This window comes from Propithecus coquereli, unplaced genomic scaffold, assembly GCF_000956105.1.
Source record: "Propithecus coquereli isolate 6110/MARCELLA unplaced genomic scaffold, Pcoq_1.0 Scaffold6, whole genome shotgun sequence".
Taxonomy (NCBI): Eukaryota; Metazoa; Chordata; class Mammalia; order Primates; family Indriidae; genus Propithecus; species Propithecus coquereli.
The window spans coordinates 9,967,939-9,988,372 of record NW_012151951.1 but is presented as its reverse complement, the minus strand read 5'-3'; the positions used below and the strand labels follow the sequence as shown (position 1 = coordinate 9,988,372).

Genomic DNA, 20,434 nt, shown 5'->3' with positions numbered 1-20,434 from the left:
GTGCCTCCCTCAAACCTTCTTACAACATCGGCTCATTACCTGACATGGAAAAATAAAATAAAATAAAATAAATTTGTTGCCTAAAATGCTAGAGTAGATATATCTCATTTTTAGACGCTTAGTTTCCACATTTCTTATTTTTGCATCTTGTGAATAATATTGTGATATAGCATTTATAAATAAAGCTCTTGCTCCATTTCAGATTATTTCCTCCAGAAAGAATCCCAGATATGGGATTATAGGTTCCAAGTGTTATGAACATTCTTAAAGGTTGAATCACAGTGCCAAATTGCTTTCTAAAGAGGTTATTTCAGTTTACACTCCCACTCACAATGTCTAAGAGTACCCATTTTATCTCACCAGCTTTGAATGTTATCTTTTACTTAAATATTTACTAATATGGTACTCAACTAAAATGTTACAGTTTCTGGTCTGTTTGCTGTTGCAGAGGATAAGATAAAATCAAGGTTTTTGGAGTCAAATATATATGTGGGTTTGGTCATAGCTCTGCCTCTTCTTAGCCTTGTTACATTGGGCAAATTAATCCTTTTTAGGCTCTCTTTATTCATTGGTTACAAAAAAAAAAGGTCAATAATAGTATTTTCCCCCTAGCACAGGGTTGTTTTAACCATTAAAAAAGTCACTTAAAAGAATGTTACACCAGTGCCTGGCACATGACCAACAATAGGGAATCCTTCATTTTCAGTTGCAAAAGTGTGTTATAGACTTTTGATTAGTGTACTATTTAGAAATATTTAATACATAATACTTGGACTACGCATGCAACCTAACATGGAAGGCTAAACAATTACCAGGAGAATTCTCACACACTAGGGAGAAGAAGATCAGGGAATGATGTTTTGGTGGGCTCTAAGAACCACATAAACCTGTTTGGTTACAAAGCACACACCTGGTTTCCATCCTTGAGGAATTTGCCTTTGAGGTCAACCCTTGAGTCTCTTGGGGCTTTTAATTGTTCAGAGACTGCTCAAAGGGCAATAGTGATAACTCACGGAAGAGGAAGCTTAGTGAAAGTGATCTGGAGATAGTTCCTGGAAAAAAATACTATCTCAACAAAGGTAAACGCTAAGGCAGGATGGATATGAATTATTTGTTCTATAAAAGTTAAGTACATTTATGAGTTTTGTCATTTGCATCTAAAATTTGTTCACATAAGATAAGCTAAATTGCAAACGGCAAGCCAGCCTACTCTGATTTTGTGCACTTGCCGTTTGTACACTCATAGCAAGTTTTGCTCTTAGGATCCCAGCAGAAAATACTGAGAGGAGGAAGCATGGAGTAGATAACAGAACACTGATCCGGAAATCAGGAGCTTTCATCTAATCCCAGCCACTAACTACAGTGCGTGGGCTAGAGTTAGACTATGACTGAATGCCTAACTTTCTCTAAATCTAGAATAATTCAGGTTTGGCTGCTCTTTGGGGCCCTATTTCCAACTTTTTCTTCCGAGCCCACTGCTTCCAACTGCCAAAGATTGTCGTTGGTAATAAAAAATTATCACATATCCTTGCTTGGGTTAAAACTTGCACTCCTGATTTGGGGCCATATTCATTGAGGTTTGGGTGGAGTTTAAAAATTGTCCCTGAAAAAACAAGTTTTTCTAGTTGGTTAAAACCTGCCAAAATAATTTAAACCTTCTTCGTTGCAAATACAAGTTCCTCTCAGGTAGGCCCGCTTCTCTCTGCTAGTACAGGATTTTCAAAGCGAACAGCCAAGTGACACGCCCAATTTGGTTCCCGATTCCCCCCGGGAAGAATTCCTCCTTTGGGGGCGATGGAGACGCCCTCAGTGAGTTTGCTGGCACCAGCGGGAGTTTCAAGTTTCCACTCGTGGGGGAGGCGGCGGGCGCTCTCCGAGCTTTGGGCTGGGCGGCTCTGCTTCCCTTGACCGCAGTCTTCGCTCCAGCCCAATCCTCTCAGGAAGGACTCGCCCTATTTCCCCCGGGGCTCCAGTGCCCGCAACCTCGTCCCTCGTGCTTCCAGGCCCGAGACCGCGACCCCCGGCTACGCCCCGCGCGAGGCCTGCGGCTGCGGGCCCGCGGGGCGGGGCGGGGCGCGGGCAGCCCTCACGGCGGCTGCGGCGGGGGCCGCGGCGTTGGCGCTCAGGCCGCCGCGCGAGACCGGCCGGCCGGCAGGGGGAGGCGGGGGGCGCGGGGCAGCCCCGCCTTTTCCCCGAGGAGGCGCCGGGCGGCCATATTGCGGAGCTGTCTGCGGTGGTGGCGGCGCCTCTTGTCTCCGGTGGCCCAGCACTCGCACCACCGCCTCTCCCTCCCTGCCGCAGCCGCGACGCCGGGCGCCGCCGTGCAGCGCCTTAGCCACACGCCGGCAGGCAGGAGCCGCTTGCTCTCCGGGTAAGCCGCCGGCGCCCTCCCTTCCCCCACTCCCCGCTCCGAGGCTCTGCCGGAGACGCTGAGGTGGCGGCGAGAAGTTGCGGGGCCCGCGCTACCGGGCAGTGGCGCCGCCGCCAGGGCCTGCCGCGCCTCAGCTCGCACCCCGGTGGCCAAGTCACCACCGTCGTTAACGGCCCGGCCGGCTAGGCTCTTTCCGGGGCCGGCGGGAGCCGCCAGGCCCGTTCCGAATGTGCCCCGTCCGGGCCAAAGTCGACCCGCAGCCGCGCGTTTCTCCTCTCCGCGGGGCGCAGGGTCAGCCTTCGGCGTCGGCCTCGGCTCCCCCACGTCCCGGGGATGGTGGGTTCCCGCCACCGGGACTGGGCCCGGGACTTGAGCTGGCACGGCCCTGAGGGTTGTTTGAAAATAGAAACAGTAAGCATAGGTGGAATTCTGTTTTGCAGTGTAGGGAAGGCATTTATTAGAACTTCTCCCCTAGCCTCCAGTTTGAAAGTAAGGGTGTTGAATTTCTAGAGAGCATGTGTTCCGCCCTAGTGGCAAAGGGGATGTTGCATTACGGGGCTTGGGGCGCCAATCGCTCCCGCCGCCCGCACCCGCGAGGCCAGGGCCGCGGTCCCCTGCAGTCAGGCTACCTGCTGCTGCTGGCGCCTTCGGAGCCTTTTAACTTTCTCTGGTCCTCGAGGCCGCCCAGTTTGGTATCTCAGATCTCCCCAGGCAAGTTCAGTACATTACTGTACCCCCTTCGTTTAAAGGATCCTAAACTCAATTCCAGGGCTAACTTTGAAAGGGGGCAGTGCATATTCCATATGCCATGTTTCTTTAAACATTCTCAATATTTGGGTTTTCATGTTTTTTTTTTTTTAACTTAAAGAGTAGTCATTAATGAGGTTGGAAATGTGTTAAACTTTATCAAAAATATTTTAAAATACAGTTGTGATTTTGTGGAAGACATATTTGAGGAGCTTGATGGCAGTCCTGTGGCACTAAGACTGGCAGGATGTAAATGTAAAAGCCTAAGATAATAAGGGTTTATTTGATAAGCGAGTACTTTGACATAGACATTACAATCTATTGTTTATGGAGCATACATTTTTTAGAACACTAAATACTCTTTTATATGATGGGTGGAGCTAAGAATGAACAATTGCCCTGTTCATTTTGCTGGATAAATAATGGCTTAATCCATTTGCCAAAACAGCATCGTTAGATTTGAGAAGGGATTACAGTTTTCTAGTTTTCGAGATTTCTTTGCTTTCCCCAGTGTGCTTTATGTCCAGAGACTAATAATACTTTATCTCAAATATGACAAAATGTAGAACTCTCCTTTTAAAGTTTAATAGTATTCTGTAAAGAGGACTGCACTTTTTCTTTGCTTAATCACTTTTTTTACGTATGATGGAATTTGATAAACATTTGATATATTTTTAGTAAGGAATCAGTAGACATTGGAATTTTTTTACAGTTTAAATGAAACAAAGTTTGATTATGGCATTTAAAAATGTTGAATTCTTGCCCTTTTGCATTATATACATTGTTTTCTTCTATATCCTCACCAGTGGAAGAACATGTAGGAGAGGCTCAGAAATATTTGTAGAATAGATGTAATTAATTTTGGTATAGGGAAAATATGTTGGGCCTGTCCTTTCTTTTGAAAATTGTGATTACTTAGTTGAGAATTAAATTGATTATTCTTTTCCCTGTGATGGTAAGATACGACAGACTTTGTTCTTTCCCTGTCTTGCTAATTCTCAGTAGTCTCAGGGGTGGGGAACAAGGGTTGTACTTTTGTTTATTGCTTCACCATTCCCAAGAGCAGAATTGGATTTTATTGTTCGTTTTTATCTTTGGCAGGCTGTTGAAATGAAAGTCTTTGTATATTTTTATTTTACTTTCAGTTCTCAATCTTTTAATATAATCTGTGTATGATCTATGTAATAGAGTCTGAAATGTTGAATGATAGTGGGAGTCTTGTTTTCTCACCCACTTTTAATTTAATGCATTTTAATGTATGCCATTTAAAAATAGAATCAAATTTTAACCAGTATTTCCCATAGACCAAAGCTTAAAAAATATGTTCTATTAAGGTTGCGAAGACTGAGCTGTGCTGGGAGAGGATATCTGTAGGGTACACCTAATATAATTTCATGTTACTGCTGTGAATCTGGGAAGTCAAGAAAGTCACTCTTTTTTGAGTGGCTTGGACTTTCCTGCAGAGAAAGAGCTGGTGAGCACTATTTAATTACCTGATACTACTCCTGGGGTACAGGGATTCAGTAGAGCTGGATTGGATTGCTATGGACTCCACCCTTACAAGATTATTTTAAGTCTCAAGGTATTACTGGTCAGCTAAAGGCTTTTCTGGGAATATCCCTGACTTCTACAGCCAGGGTACACTCACCTCTTTGGTAGTAGCAGTGTACAGTCTGACCCTAGAGAGTTCCTCTGTTTCTAGCCTATTTTAGAGAAATCCTGCCTTTCCTATTTAAGTTCCTGGTATATTTCTTAATATTTACATTGAGTGTATATTTAAGCAATTTTTTAAAACTATAAAAGTAATACATTTTATGGCAAACTGAAAAAACCCAGAAAGGTGTAAAGGAAAGGTAAAAGTCCTTCTCACTCTTCAGACCCCCCCTTTCCCAGTTCTATTTTTCACAGGTAACTGCTGTTAGCAATTCCTTGTATGTAGAAAATGCCAGTACTTACGCAGGGATAAAATGTATACTTTATATCCCTTATTTGTGATTTTTAAAGTCTGTTAAAATAAGGTTATATTGTAACACTGAAGAGTGTTCATTGTGTTAAACATTGTGTAAGTCATATTTCTCATATTTTTATCATTTGAATAAAATCACAGAATGAAATTTCCTATACTAATTCTCTAAAGTGTGTATATGTGCAAATGTATACATGTGCAAATTTTCTTAGTTAATGATTGAAGGTGAACTTTACTTTTTGTTTTTCTTTCTCAAGTATGGTATATAATTAACAGTGAGAAAAGGTGTCTTTTTTAAAAAGGGCTTATGACATGGGGTATTGAAATGCCCACATCTGGTGGCCCTTCACAGAAAAAGTTTGCCAATCCCTGATTTAGAGAAAAAAACATCCTGTTGAAAGGATGTTTTAGATACAGTATCAAAGAAGGGGGTGCCACACTGTTTGTTATTTTCTGTAAGATTATATTAATAGAATTTGTAAAGCTAAGAACTTCAGTATTAGTAATTGATACAGACTTTTTTTTTTTCTGAGTTGTAGATAAATCTCTGTGGGATTTCAGAACCTTAAATGTTTCTTTTAATTTATTTGCGAAAAGTCAAGGTCAAATAGGACTGGCTACAGGTGAATTTGTGAAGTGAGCAATCTTCAGGTTTGAAGCCTTAGGTCATTTAAGATGCTTTTGCTGCAAATAACGGAAAATTCTGAAACTGGTTTAAACAGTGAGAAAATTTAAGGTCTTATATAATAAAGTACAGAGGCTCAAGAAACATCAAGGACCCATTCTCTTTCCAACTCTCCGCTCTGTGACCTTCCCCGTTAGCGTCATACTAAGACTGCCCTTCCCCCTTGTCCCAGTTTGGCTGCCTCAAGGACTATCATCCCATCCAGACATGGCAATATCCAAAGGAATAAGAGGAGCTGTCTCTTTTCCAGAAGTCCCCCCGCAGATGTCTTCTCAGCCTCATTGACCAGGGGTACATTCCATCCCTAACCAGTCACTGGCAAGGGTAGTGGAATTGCCTTTTTCCTAACTCTGTTTCCATTACATTGTTTTCATTATTCATCTGTCCCAAGTGTCTTGGATTCTTTTTTACCCTCACCCAAAAGTAAGATCCAAGATTGATCTGTCATACATAGTCATATGTAGGTTAGCGTGAACATACGAGTTCATATCTTCTTGGGTACCAAATTTAGGTAAATTATGGAATGCAAATGCTGATTACTGTTAAAATACGTGACAAACTACAGCCTGTGGGCTAAATCCAGCCTACTTCCTATTTCCGTAAATGAAGTTTTATTTGAACACATCATAGCTCATTTGTTTTCATATTATCTATAGCTGCTTTCCTGACTCAACAGCAGAGTGGTTGATACAGACACTGTGTGGCTTACAGAGCCTAAATTGTTTATTACCTTGTCCTTTACAGAAAAAGTTTGCTGACCTATGCTTTAAGTTGACAGTCATGCATTCAGACAGTTATTATTATGTGCCAAGTACCCTTTGTATTTGAGGATGGAAAGATGAGTAAGATACCGAGAAGTTCATACTCTGGTAGGAAGATAGTGTGCCATACAGTATATCAAAAAGTGTGTTAAGTTATAGTGGTGTGTATAAACTGGAATTAATATTTAGTGCAACAGTGTTCTAAGCAGAGTTTTCTGTAATGTGAATTCTGGATGTTTCTTGCTTCCTACTTTTAAGAAAACTTTCTGTAGTTTCTGTAAATTAACTGATAATCTTTCAATAAGTTAACCAGAGTAGGTGTGTTTGTAACCAGAAATCCTGGCTAGTACATGGAATAATGGGGGGCACATGAGTACGACAATAGGGACCCTTAATAAAAGGGAGAATGGAGACAAAGGAAATCTCATCTATGGTTAATAGACTCTAGAACCCTTTGGCTTGGATTAAACTTTGTTAGCTGTCATGAGGACTCTTGATATTTAAGCTGTTTATAGATTCTACACTTAGAAAAACTGTACAAACTTAGTTTGGTTATTAAGCAAAGTTAGTTATATATACCAGAAAGCTCACTACTTACATCTGATCAACAAGCAGAATGATTATTATAGTTATCAGTAGGAGTGTCATATTTGGCCCTCTAATTTAATTTGATTGTCAAATTAGATGACATAATTGAAACAGTTTTGGATAGAGATGGTAAAGGCCTGAATTCGGGAAACCTAGTTGTGAGGAGCTTCTTCCCCATGTTCATTTTTGCTGCCTCTTCATAGTGATGCTTATTAGATTGGTCATTTTACAACATAAAAAATGAGAGGAAACTATTGCCCTTGATGATAATCAACAGAAAGATTAAAATGAGTATTATGTACAAGCTTAATTCAACAAAATCAACAAACATTTGAGGCCCAACTGTGAGCCAGGCACTGTTCCAGTTTCTCAAAAAAGGAATTGAATATCTAGAGAATTAGAAGCTTACTGATTTTTATAGTAATAGAATTGCCAGATAGCCTTATTGACTACATGAGGGAATATTATCTCATTTTAAAGATATTTAAGAAACACCGTGTTTGTTTGGAAAATAAAGTAATATCTGGTGTTTCAAAACATATAAAGTGTAGAATTATTTGGGAGAATTTCTCTGATCGATTGGAGTGTTTGCTGCTTTCCTGAGACATAAGTGGCTTATATGAACCTATCTTTTTCCATTTCTAAACATTTTTAATGTTTTCTTAAATGTAAAATGAAATTGGATTGGATTTAGCTTTTCATCTTTTAGCATTTAAAATGAATAATTGCAGATGATCATGTATTTGATTTTCTACTCACCTTAGGAACACTACAGATACGATTTTTCTTTTAAATTTACAAAACTCTTTTAGAAGATAACCTAAATTCAGTGTAAAACTTTGTTTTTAATATTGCAGTTCTGGTTTATACTTCAGTTTTAGAAATTTGCTTTGCATTTCCAGCAATGTGTATATATTGCTCAAAAATGTTGAATTTTTAATTTCTTTGAAAATATTATTAAAACAGAAATCTGTTCTACATGGACAGCTACTTAATATCTTATTTAAAATTGCCTGTCACCCTTATAGGAAATCCATTTACAGAGGTATCATACTAGCTATTAATGTGCACTTACAACATCTTTAGAGGTAATATTTTGATCTGATAACAGTAGAGGAGAGAGCTTTAATAGCCTGCTTCTTGAAAAGCCCTATTAATTGTTTGGGATGAACTTGTCTAGAATGGTATCTGAGAAAAGCAGAGTGAGTAGGATAGTCAGTAGAGCCCAGGACTAGAATTTAAAAGGACTGTTAACTTTTTTAACTAGCTCCATAACTTTGGGCAAGTCACTTATCTGAATCTAATTTCTTTATTAGAAGATAAGGGATTGTAATACCTATGTTTGGCAGAAGGGAGGGCAGTTATTGTGAAGATTAGGTAATGTAGGTAAAGTGTCTGGAGAATGAGCATACTATGAGTACTCCCTCCATGCACTACCTTTCTGCTTGCTTTTGGCCTTATTTCTTCACTTGCAAAATGGAACTGAGAATTTTTGTCCTCTTTACCTCACCTGAGGAGGGGATCACCTGGCATTATACAGGTAAAAGTGCACTATTAGTGCTATTAAATCCAGTATTAACACTGAGCTAAAAATACAATAAGCACAGTTCTTAGTATATTAGAGGTTTTAAACCTGGAGTGTGGTGTGAACTTGGGGAAAAAGTTACTTTTTTTTTTTTTTTTTTTTATTAAATGCCCTCTAATGTTCCTAAAAAGTTACATCTTTATTTACACATTGTCTTCTGTTATGGATGTAGACAACAGTAGCATTAGTACAGTACCAGAGATTATTTTTAATAGAAATGGCAGATATTTTCATAATACATTAAAGTTATCTCAAAATGACATACAGGCTCATGATTACTTACAAGTTTAGTTATTAGATCCACTGGTAGATACTGTTAAAGTATTACCAGTATTAATAAAGAAACATATATATTAATATATCATAAATTTGTGCTTTTTATATTTTGGTAATTCTGGTATAATTGGTTTCTTTCATAATTTTATTATTTTATGCATTTAAAAATACTTTTCTAGGAGGTGGTTCTTAGGCTTCCATGTAGGAAGGAGGGTCCCATGAAGGAAAAAAAATAATTAAAAACTTTTGAGGGCCAGATGCAGTGGCTCACGCCTGTAATCCTAGCACTCTGGGAGGCCGAGGTGGGCGGATTGTTTGAGCTCAGGAGTTCGAGACCAGCCTGAGCAAGAGCGAGACCCCGTCTCTACTAAAAATTAGAAAGAAATTAATCGGCCAACCAAAAATATATAGAAAAAATTAGCCAGGCATGGTGGCGCATGCCTGTAGTCCCAGCTACTCGGGAGGCTGAGGCAGAAGGATCACTTGAGCCCAGTAGTTTGAGGTTGCTATGAGCTAGGCTGACGCCACGGCACTCACTCTAGCCCAGGCAAAAGAGTGAGACTCTGTCTCAAAAAAAAAAAAAAAAGGCTTTTGAGATGTTGTTATAGTGTTGCTTTGACTGCTAGAGTTACCTTTTTGGTTTAGTTTATACTTCTTTTTGTTGTACTGCTTTCCAGTCCCCCAGTAAATTGGCAGAGCAGTTGTTTTGGAATTTTTAGGTCTCTGGAGAGACCACAATTATATTCTGAGATCGTTTCTGAGTCTTAAAGGCAGAAAAAAATTAAAATTAAGCTTGGAGAAAAGAATAGCTTAAAAGTAAAATTAGGCATCCTGGTATAAATTATTGAAGCTTCAGTGTAGGAAGAAGCTTGGACTTCTTCCAAGCTGGGACTAGACTTAATAACACCTGTTTTGCCACCTGACAGGTGGGAGTCTGTTGTGCACTGACTTAACACTTCAATGTGTTAAGCATGAGGCTATTTTTCCATTGTATGAGGTAGAAAGGCTGTGTTAGGGTCACTCTCAGAGTTAAAAGACAGAAGAGAATGTTATATATGAATATTTTGTGTCTAATATGTGGCGTGGTGTTTGAGTACATATCCATGTGGGTACTTTTCTAGACATGGGAGACGTGTACGTTGGCAGCATCTCTTAAGACTACACCTCTAAAGGCAGGGTGTGTTGCTGTCATGGTTGCACTTCATTGCTTCTAGGGGAGTCCTGTGGAAAAGAGGTAGGGTAAGACCATGTTAAGAAATTTAAGAGTGGGGGAAATTAAGAAAATTGATTAAATCTAAGTTAAACTTACAAACTAAATTTAATTAAGAAAACTAAGAATGGGGAGGAGAGGGAGTAAATTTTTCTCAGTTATCATGAGGGAAGAGGGAAATAGACAACTATTCTATATACAGTATATATCTTTGATATATTATAGTTTAGGTGATTTATATTATCTTTTTTGTTTTTTTAAGAGAAGAAAGGAAGACACTGAAAGACACGTTAGTGTCAAGCTGGAGGTGGAACCCCAGGACATGTATCTAAGTTTCTTGGCTTTTCATGTGACATTTTATTAAATTACCTATTCTGCTACTGACAGATGCCAGTTTCAATTAAAAATATACTGATACATTCATAGAAGGACTAGAAATTTACCACTGAGGTTAAATAATACTATCTTGATGTAAGTATTTTAAAATAATCACTGAATTGGCTTAAAAACTTAGCTTTTAATAGCATTACACATAGCTTAGTCTTAAAAAATTTAATGTAGATTTCTTACCCGTAGTATGTGAGCTAATAAACTAATATGTAGATAATTTAGTGAAATATGTTATGGAATTCTCATTTTGATTTTTTTAAATTAGGAACTTAACCCTGATTAATACTAAATACTCAGTGTCTGTATTTCCAAACATCTTTTGTATCAAAACCTGTGATTTTACATACTTGTAATGGGTGGCTAACTACATATTTTGCCTTTCTCCTTAACCTTACATAAATGTTGAAACAGTTTGTCTTAATATACCAGAAAAAAACCAAAACAAACAAACAAAAAAGCCTGGAATAGACCACTGTGTTATCACGTAGTTTCAACATTCCTTTGTGATTTTAATTATTGGCTATTGTAAAAAGTGATGCTGAGAATGTCTTGGTACAGATTACTTTCTTTTTTTAGTTGTTGATTCCTTGGGAATATATTTCCTTGGTGGTTTATTACAGAAGCAGAATTTCCTGTTCAAAAAAGCTCTGAAGCTTCTGTTGTGTATCGGCAACTTTCTAGAAATACAAAGCCAGTTTATGGTGCTACCAGCAATATTTATCTACTTGTTTACCAATAGTCTCATCAACATTGGCATTTATAATTAATACTTATTTTGCTAGTTTAATGAGTATATTCTCAGTAGTACCTTAAAGTCATTTTGATTTGTAGTTTTAATTAGTAACACAATTGTGTATTTTTTGTTAGCATAAGATTTGTTTGTGAAGAGTTCTCATTTCCCTGTTTACTGAGTGGAGTCTGAGTGATATCTTTATATATTTATTTAATCATTTCTTTATTTTGCATAGCAACTTTATTATGACTGTTGTATATTTTTATACTCCATTACTTTTATTTTGGTATTTCTTTTATTTTACCTGTTTAGGAATTTAAAATCAAATATATTATCTGTTTTTATCATAACCTATATATCCTTCTTAATCATATTATTCCTCTAAAACTAGATTTGTTAAGAATTTTTTTTTTGCAAAAAAGATTAACCTATTTAGGTTTTATTAAATGGTATTGTGAAGTTATAGGTCCAACTTAGTTTAGTAGAATAATTTTTTTCTTTCATTTTAAGAAATTAGTTTTTTTTATTATAAAAGATCTATATTTTTCTTTTAGAAATGTACAGATTCATTCTGAGAGCCTCTTAATATTTTAGAGTATAATCATTCTGGTTTCTTTATTTATACTTTTTAAAAAGAAATGTGATGATATTCTATGGCTGGTTTTATAACCTGCTTTTTAACTTAGTGGTTTGTGAATATTTTCGCATACCATTTTTTTTCTATAACATTTTGATTGGCTGCATTGTGATCTAGCTCAGCCTATAGATGCACCATAATTCACTTAACTAACCTTCCAGTATTACATATACTTTTATCAATAGCACTATAACTAGAATCTTTGTAGTTATATCATTATACACATTTTCAAATATTTTCTTTGGGCATATTTCCACAAATGAAATTGCTTAGCACTTTTTTAACATCGAAAAGATAGGCTGGAATGTGGTAAAGCTCTGAATGCTAGGTGTCTAAAGACTGGTAGTTTGGCTACTTATTACCCACATAGTAAGCCACTTTGGCTTGGGATAAAGATTTTAGTAATCACATAATATACTGACTCAAAGATGCTTATGTAATCTAGAAAACTGTTATAATTCGAAAAATGGCCAAAGTTTTGATGTGGACATACTTGTTTCATATGTGTGTGAAGAGTTTGAATAAAATTGTTCTATAAAATGTGAGATGAAGCAAACTATTTCTGAGCCAATATTTTATAGGTCATGTGTTTTTAATATTTGAGTATGGTAATAAGTTATAAATACATATTTGTATATTCAAATGATAAAAATGTATTTCACATATTCTCACAGGTAAATTGGGGAGCTCACTTTATATTTGGAATTGCCTTATGTTTGGGCATATTTAGCTTATGACCTTAATGCATGAATTAGTAAAGAAAAAGATTGGAAATTACTTAGGTAAACTTTCAATCTTAAGGATTAGGAATGAACCGTAGAGTAAAGCCAAAGCAACTTGCGAGAGGAAAAATAATGAGGAAAATGACAGAAATTAATAAGAGAAAAATAAAAGTCAACCAAACTGAAAACTAATTTTTAGACCCATAAACTAGGCAAACTTCTGGCAAGATTAATCAAGAAAAAGGAAAGGCAAAAATTAACAGTATTAGGAATGAAAAGAAGGTTTTAATTTCCAGATGTAGCGATATAAAAATTATGAGAATATTATAGATAACTTTCTAGGAATATGTAAATCACTCAGGCTTGAAGAAAAGCAGATTTAGCTATGGAGTAGGGATTTCAGTGTCGTAGCCGTGTTATGTTTGAGATAATTCTTTAGATGTTGAGCAAGCTACTAGCTTATATTAATAAATAATGTGAAAAGCAGGTCATTTTGGAGGCTGTTTTAATCAAAACTTGAGATGATAAGATCTGAACTAAGGCAGCAATAGTTGGGATGCAAAGAGTATAAAATTAAAAATTTGAAGAACATTTAAGTGACTGTAGATAGGGAATAGGCTAGGAAATATTAATAAGAAGAAATGAGGTTTTGGCCAGGCAAAGTGGTACACTCCTTTAGTCCCAGCTACTCCGGATGCTGAGGTGAGAGGATCACTTTAGCCCGGGAGTTGGAGGCTGGCTGCAGTTAGTTGTGATTGCACCACTGCACTATAGCCTGGGTGAAAGAGCAGGCCCTGTCTCTAAAAAACAAAACAAACAACAGAAAGAGGGCTGATGTGGTGGCTCATGCCAGTAATCTTAGCACTCTGGGAGTCTGAGGAAGGAAGATTGCTTGAGGGCAGGAGTTGAAGACCAGCCAGGGCATAACGAGAGTCCATCTGTAGAACGAAATTTTAAAAATTAGCCAGGCAGTGGTGGTGTGTGCCTATAGCCCAAGCTACTTGGGTGACTGAGGCGGGATGATGGCTTGAGGCTGGGAGTTGGAGGCTGCAGTAAGCCGTGATGACACCAGTGCACTCCAGCCTGGGCAACCGTGAGACCCTGTCTCAAAAGAAAATAAATGAAATGAAAGGTTTATACCTTCAATTGAATGTCATTGTCCTGTGACTCAGATAAAAAAATAAAAATCTCAGGAGGAAGTTCCCTCCGTTAAATTATCGTGAGTAAAAGGTAGGGAAATGACTTTATTTCAGTGCTTCATTTTTATTTCAATTTGGACAATTTTCAGTTTTATTATTTGTGGTATCTAAAAAGCAATTGAGAATATAACTTTAAAACTCAAAATTAGTTGTATATTAATTTAGTTGATCCTACTGTAACAAAGTTTCTCAGCAGAGATATTAGATAAGCTTTTCTCAAGTAATAATTTATCTAATATAACATATCAGTATAGGTTTTCAAATTGGAATGATATTTTTTCTGGACATCTAATAATGATTAAGAATTTTAGATCTGTTGGTAGATTTATAAAGAAGAAACCCAATTTTGTTATTTGTTTGTTAGTAAGAACATTTACCCCAAGACAACAAGATGGTTCTCTTTGATTAAGATTTATTGCCTTTAGGGGAGAAGATATACTTTAACATTGGTCTTAAGGGTAATTATAAATTTCAGTGAAGGGCACTAGCTTGCTGGTGAGTAGCGTGCATGTCGTTAGTATGCAGAGCTTTGGCTGATTTTTATATGTTAGGTGGATAAGCTACTTAGGTATTCTTCTCTACTCAGATTTTTAAACTTCAGGAGGCAAAAATAGTTTTCTTGTTATTTGTCTTTTTGTAGATTACATTAATCAGAATTTCCTTTTGTCTTTGGCAGTACAGAAAAATGTTGAAAAGTATTTTTGAACTCAACTCTTTGGAATCTGAATCCATCTGTCCTCACTTTTACTGTCCCTTTCTCTAACATCTTGGGTATAAGGATGAACCTGACTCAGAGAGAGGCAGTGTTTGGGCCCTTAGCAATCATGTTTGCTTGCTATGTGTTGTCTGTAATTTAATTAAAACTTATAAGCAGATCAATATGCTATGTTATTTGAGATGTATGGTATTTTAAATCTCAGATTTCAGTCTTTTTAAGGAATGTGAAATGCTAGTAGAAGACATTGAAAATTAGAATAAAATAAGAGAACTCCATGTTACGTTAAGCCCACATTTTAAAATGTTAATGTTTTAATTTTTATTCTGTACAGATTACAGTTAAGAACCTTATATAAAAAGAAAATAGATAAATTATGCTGTCTTTTTCTTAACAGAAGGTGGCAACGGAATTCATAGAAGTGAAGTATTTTTAAAGAAGGTAACAAAAAGAGAAGGAAAATGCCGAAACCAGTAAGTGTATTTTACTACTTTTGATACCACTTATTTAATAAGATATCATTAAGTTCTTTTGGACTAAGGCAGAGTATTATGGTAAAGTTGTTGGAAGAAAAAGGCACTGCTAATACTGTTAATCGTTTTAGATTAACGTGGCTAGAGTGTAGTATTACCTGGGCAGTGAAGAAGAGGTATGGGTAACATTGCAGTAAAAGCTAAAATTCATGGCTTCTGGGGTCAAACTGCCTGAGTTCTTACCTGGCTGTGCCACTTAATCTGGGTAACCTTTGTTAATTTGGTTCAATCTGTCCAGTTCTTAATTTCTTCATATATAAAATGGGGATATAATTAGTAATTTAAGGGAATATGGTGAGGATTAGAAGACTCTAGTACATATTCAACACTCAGTAAATGGTAACTTATTGTTAAACAGGAAGAAATGATGAGAGGTTGGGAGGATCCATGCATTATTAATTTTCTCATAATTCTGGCTTTGATGCAAGTGATACTGATGTTATATAGTTTTAGATTTTTTATTTAGGAATATACCTGTGATCATTTTACTTAGTTTTATAATTATTTGATTTTCTTAACTAAGGTTTTTTTCCTTTTTTCTTTGGGTAAATGTTCTTTTCTTCATCTAATAAAATGGGTTTTTTCAGTAATGTTTCTTTTGGCCAATTATCTTTTTAAAGAAAATTGTTGGTTATAGTTGTTGGAAATTTCTGGCATGAATATCCCTTTGGAATGACTTTAAACACTCAGCAGATAACAAAGTGTGCATTGATGGAGGGAGAAAAGAATAAAAATAAATAAAGGGCATAAAGATGAGAAAGGAAGAAGCTTTCTATTTGCAGATGGCATTACTGTTTATGTAGAAAATACTTACGAATCTAGAAAATGGCTATTAGAATAACTGAACTTAGCAAGATTACTGGACACAAGATTATATTTTTTAAAAAATCAGTGCTCTTTTTTATATATTATCAGCAAAGTTTGAAAAATGAAGTAACAGCATCAAAAACATAAAACACTGAGGAATAAATGTACAGAGGCTGTACAGTATCTCTACACTGAGCACTTGCTGTAAGAAATTAAAGATGTAAATATATGGAGAAATATACAATGTGTATAGATATGTTTATATAGTACTACTGAGATGTCAGTTCTTGCCAGATATATTGGTAGATTAAATTCAATTCCAATCAGTTGAATTCCAGCAGGCTTCCTTGGTTAAAATTCACTAGATTATTCTAAAACATGTATGGAAATGCCAAAATTTATATGGAATGGCTAAAGAAATTAAAAGGAAACTTAGAAAACTTACACTCCTGGATTTCAAGACTTATTCTCAAGCCACAAAGATAAGACTAGTAAAAGGATAGATAATAGGATCCATGGAACAGAAATATACCCACACACAAACACACCTATGTATTTCTTAGATTTTTGACAAGGTGTTACACAGTTTAACAGGGAAATTTCAATTTGTTATTTTGTTTATTCGTTCGAATCTCTCTAACCTGTTCTGTAACCAGTCAGAGAAAACTCTTTGTCTTTAGAGGGCTCACATGCTCAGCTTAGGCCCACCTAGATAATCTTCCTGTCTTAAAGGCAACTGATTAGTAACCTTAAGTACTTATGCAAAATCCCCTTCTTTTTTTTTTTTTTTTTTTTGAGACAGGGTCTTTCTCTGTTTTCTGGGCTAGAGAGCAGTGGCATCATCATAGCTCACTGTAACCTCAAACTTCTGGGCTCAAGTGATCCTCCTGCCTCAGCCTGCTAAGTAGCTGGGACTATAGGTGTGAGCCATTGTGCCTGGCCTGCAAAACCATTTTAACATGAAGTGTAACATAATCATGGGCATAACACCTGGAGGGCAGAAATCGTGGGGCCATCGTATAATTTTGTGTGCCACATACTATATACAGAAATGTTGTTAACCTCTTCAACAATCAGGGATCCTCACATTAAGACCATATTGAGATATTATTTCATACCCACTAGATTGTCAAACATTAAGAAATCTGATAATACCCACTGTTAGTGGAAATACAGATCAGCAAGTATTATGAGTTGTAAGATAATTCAGCATTATGTGGCAAAGTAGAAGGTGTGCACACTTTATTACCCAGAAATTCTGAGTGTATATTAATACTACTAAAGAAATTCTGACACATACACTAGGAGACATGTACAAGAATGTTCATAGCAGTATTGTTCTTAATAGCCAAAAAATTGGAAACAATATCCATTGAGAGGCAAATGGGTAAATAAGCTATTGTTTAGTCACATGTAGAATATTGTGTAGCAGTGAAAATGAATTGTAACTACTCACAGAAAAAGTGACTCTTAGAAATATAACTGTGAAAAATCAAACTAGTGTAGTATAATTTTAAAAAATCTTTTTTCTTGAAATAGAATATACATACCCAAAAGAATATATCAAAAGTGTGTAGTTGATATATTTTCATAAATTGAATACTCATGTAATCATTACCCACATCAAGAAAGACTTTATTAGCAAGTACTGTGGAATTTATAATACAGGTACAAAATCAAGAAAAATGAAATTATTTTATATATAGTTACCTACATTTTTGATAGAACCATTTTTTTTAAAAAACAAGAGAATAACAAACACAAAATTCATGTTAGTGCTTACCTATGGGGACTTGGGGATAGGGTATTTACCAAGAAGAAATATAGTGGCATATGCAATATTTGTCATTTCTAGTAATTAAGTTAGATGGCGGATTTATGGATTTCATTTTATTATGCTTTATTGCTTATATATGTTAAATGTTTTGTATATACCAATATTTTGTAATAAGATATTATTTTAAAGAAGAATAAAAACAAGATTATTTTAAAGAAGGATGAATCTGTAAGATTTGATTAGAGCGGATACTCCATGTAAAAGCCACAACATGTGTTGAGGTTGTAATTGTTAGAATTGGTAAGACACTTAAAAGGAAATACAAAGTCTGATTTAGAGCTCTTGTAGTTGTGAGTTAAAGTTACTAAGATAAAATGGCACAAGCTCTGTCTACAGTAAGTATACAGGCTGCTGGAAAAGGCTACATAAAAACAAATGCAGTAATATGTATGACTAAAAAAAACTTAAATATAATTGTTATCAGAAACAAAGTAGGAATGGGTGTAGGTTTATGCTGGTAAAGGAAAAAGTAAAGATTGTTAGAAATAGATATAGAAATAGCAAATAAGGTATGGGAAAATGAAAAGAAAAAAATAATAAAAAAAGGAAAAGAGATAAATTTGGATCACATGAGGAATTCTAGGTGGGATGCTGTTCCAGGTAAAAATTATTTTGGTAAGGCATGTTAAGTTTTTGAGATATTCAATTAGATATTACACGAGAAAATTGATCTTTAAAATAGAGCCTAGCAAATAAAGGACTGTAGATGAATGTTTTTCATAAAGTGAAGAATACATTTGCAGAATGAATAAAACTAAGTGTTTGAGTTTTGCGTTGAAAGAAATATGGGCTAGGGAATGACATCCAAAGAATTTGGAGTTAGACCTCAGTTTAAATACCTGTTATGCCTTTTGATATCCCTGTGTCCTTGGGCAAGTGGTGGAAACTCTTTATTTCTATAGAAATGAACATAATGTCTTCTGGTATTGTTGGAAGGGCTAAATAAGAGTATAGAAAGCCCTTGGCCTGGTGCTCAGTATGTGTTAAGTATTCAGTGGATAATTTTAGATGAGGACTTCATAAGCTCTTTGTTTTTCAGATAGATTTAAGATTTCCTGTGGTTAAAGTCAAAATTTATCACTTTATCTAGTAAAGAAAATATTATAAATCAAAGTATTTTCTCATGTCTAACAATAAGTATATTCTCTTTTCTACTTATTATCCCTTTTGTTTTTATTACAGATCAACGTAAGAGTAACCACAATGGATGCTGAGCTGGAATTTGCCATTCAGCCCAATACAACTGGCAAACAACTTTTTGACCAGGTATCATTTATCCACATGAAGTATGCAACTTTTGACACCATAGTGTGGATGCTATTCCATACTTTTTGTTTTTCTATACCTTTATTAACAATCCAACAAAGTAGCACTTGGAATTTTTCATATTACCTTTTCTGATATTTTGAACAGCAATAGGGATATTCTTTATTCTATTGTATTCATTCCTACATTTGTGGGAAAGGACTTTTAAACAAATAATTATTAGCAGGTACATCTGCTATGAAAATCATTGTGATTGGCAACTAACAGGGATTCAGAGATACTCTACATAGTCCTTGAGTGGAACGGGTAGAAGTCCTATACAGAGGGGACAGCAGGAACAAAGTCTGAGGGAATCACAGGTTGGGCATCACTTATCCAAAATGCTTGGGACCAGAAGTATTTAGGATTTTGGATTGTTTTCAGGGTTTGGAATGTTTGCATGCACAGAATGAGGTATCTTGGGGATGGTACTTAAGTTTAAACATGAAATTCATTTGTGTTTCATATACATCTTACACACAGCCCAGAGGTATTTTTATAAAATGTTTTTAATAATTTTATGCATGAAACAAAGTTTTGACTGGGGCTCATCATGTGAGGTCAGGTGTAGAATTTTCTACTTGTGGTGTCATGTTGGCACTCAAAAAGTTCCAGATTTTGGAGGATTTCAGATTTTGGATTTTTGGATTAGGGATGCTCAACCTGTATAGGCTGTAAGGAGACAACTGACAGCATTTTGGTGTCATAAGTACATAATGTGCTAGGCAGGGATTATGACATGGAGGGTCAGGTACGTCGTGTTAAAGAACTTAGACTACTGATCTTGCCTTTTTTCTCAGTCCTGAATGCACATTGGAGTCACCTGTGGAGCTTAAAAAAGGCCATGCTTGGAAACCTCTTCCAGAGTTCTGATTTAATTGTTTAGGCCTACTCTAAACCATCAATAATTTAAAACTTAAGCTCCCCAGGTAATGCTGTATTGTAATATTGTAACTAATCTAGTTTTACTGAGAAAAAGAGGAAAGAAATTGTCCCCAGAGATCAGGTAAAAGGGTGAAGAGAAGATCGCAAAGAGAGAAGAAAGTGATATAGCTTAAATGCCATGAGACAGAGTAGGATAACTGTTACACAAACTTTTCCTTAGGAGAAGGAGAGCAATAGTTTATAGTCAGACTAACTTGATCTTAAAGAATGAGAGATTCTAGCATGACAGCAATAAATAACATATTAGATATCTTAGTTTTATTAGGTGTCATTCTATCATATACTGATCTAAATCTGATGAAATAAAAATTTGAAATTACTGGAGAGTTGTTTCTTCTCTTGATAAGTAGTATATTTAATCTCCTGACTAGGTAATTAATGAACTTTTAAAGCCCTGATGAGGTCTTTTTGGAAGATGAGAG

At 36.1% G+C, this 20,434-nt stretch overlaps 1 protein-coding gene across 1 annotated transcript in view; it reads left to right on the top strand.

Annotated features, from left to right (window-relative positions):
* Positions 1–2,141: 2,141 nt before the first annotated feature.
* Positions 2,142–20,434, top strand: part of RDX (radixin) — a 54,327-nt gene continuing 36,034 nt past the window's right edge. Inside the window, exons 1-3 of the mRNA XM_012659132.1 lie at positions 2,142–2,371; positions 14,983–15,058; positions 18,945–19,028. Of these exons, the coding sequence (XP_012514586.1) occupies positions 15,047–15,058; positions 18,945–19,028 (96 nt within the window). The 5' untranslated portion in view covers positions 2,142–2,371; positions 14,983–15,046. The remainder of the gene's footprint in view (positions 2,372–14,982; positions 15,059–18,944; positions 19,029–20,434) is intronic.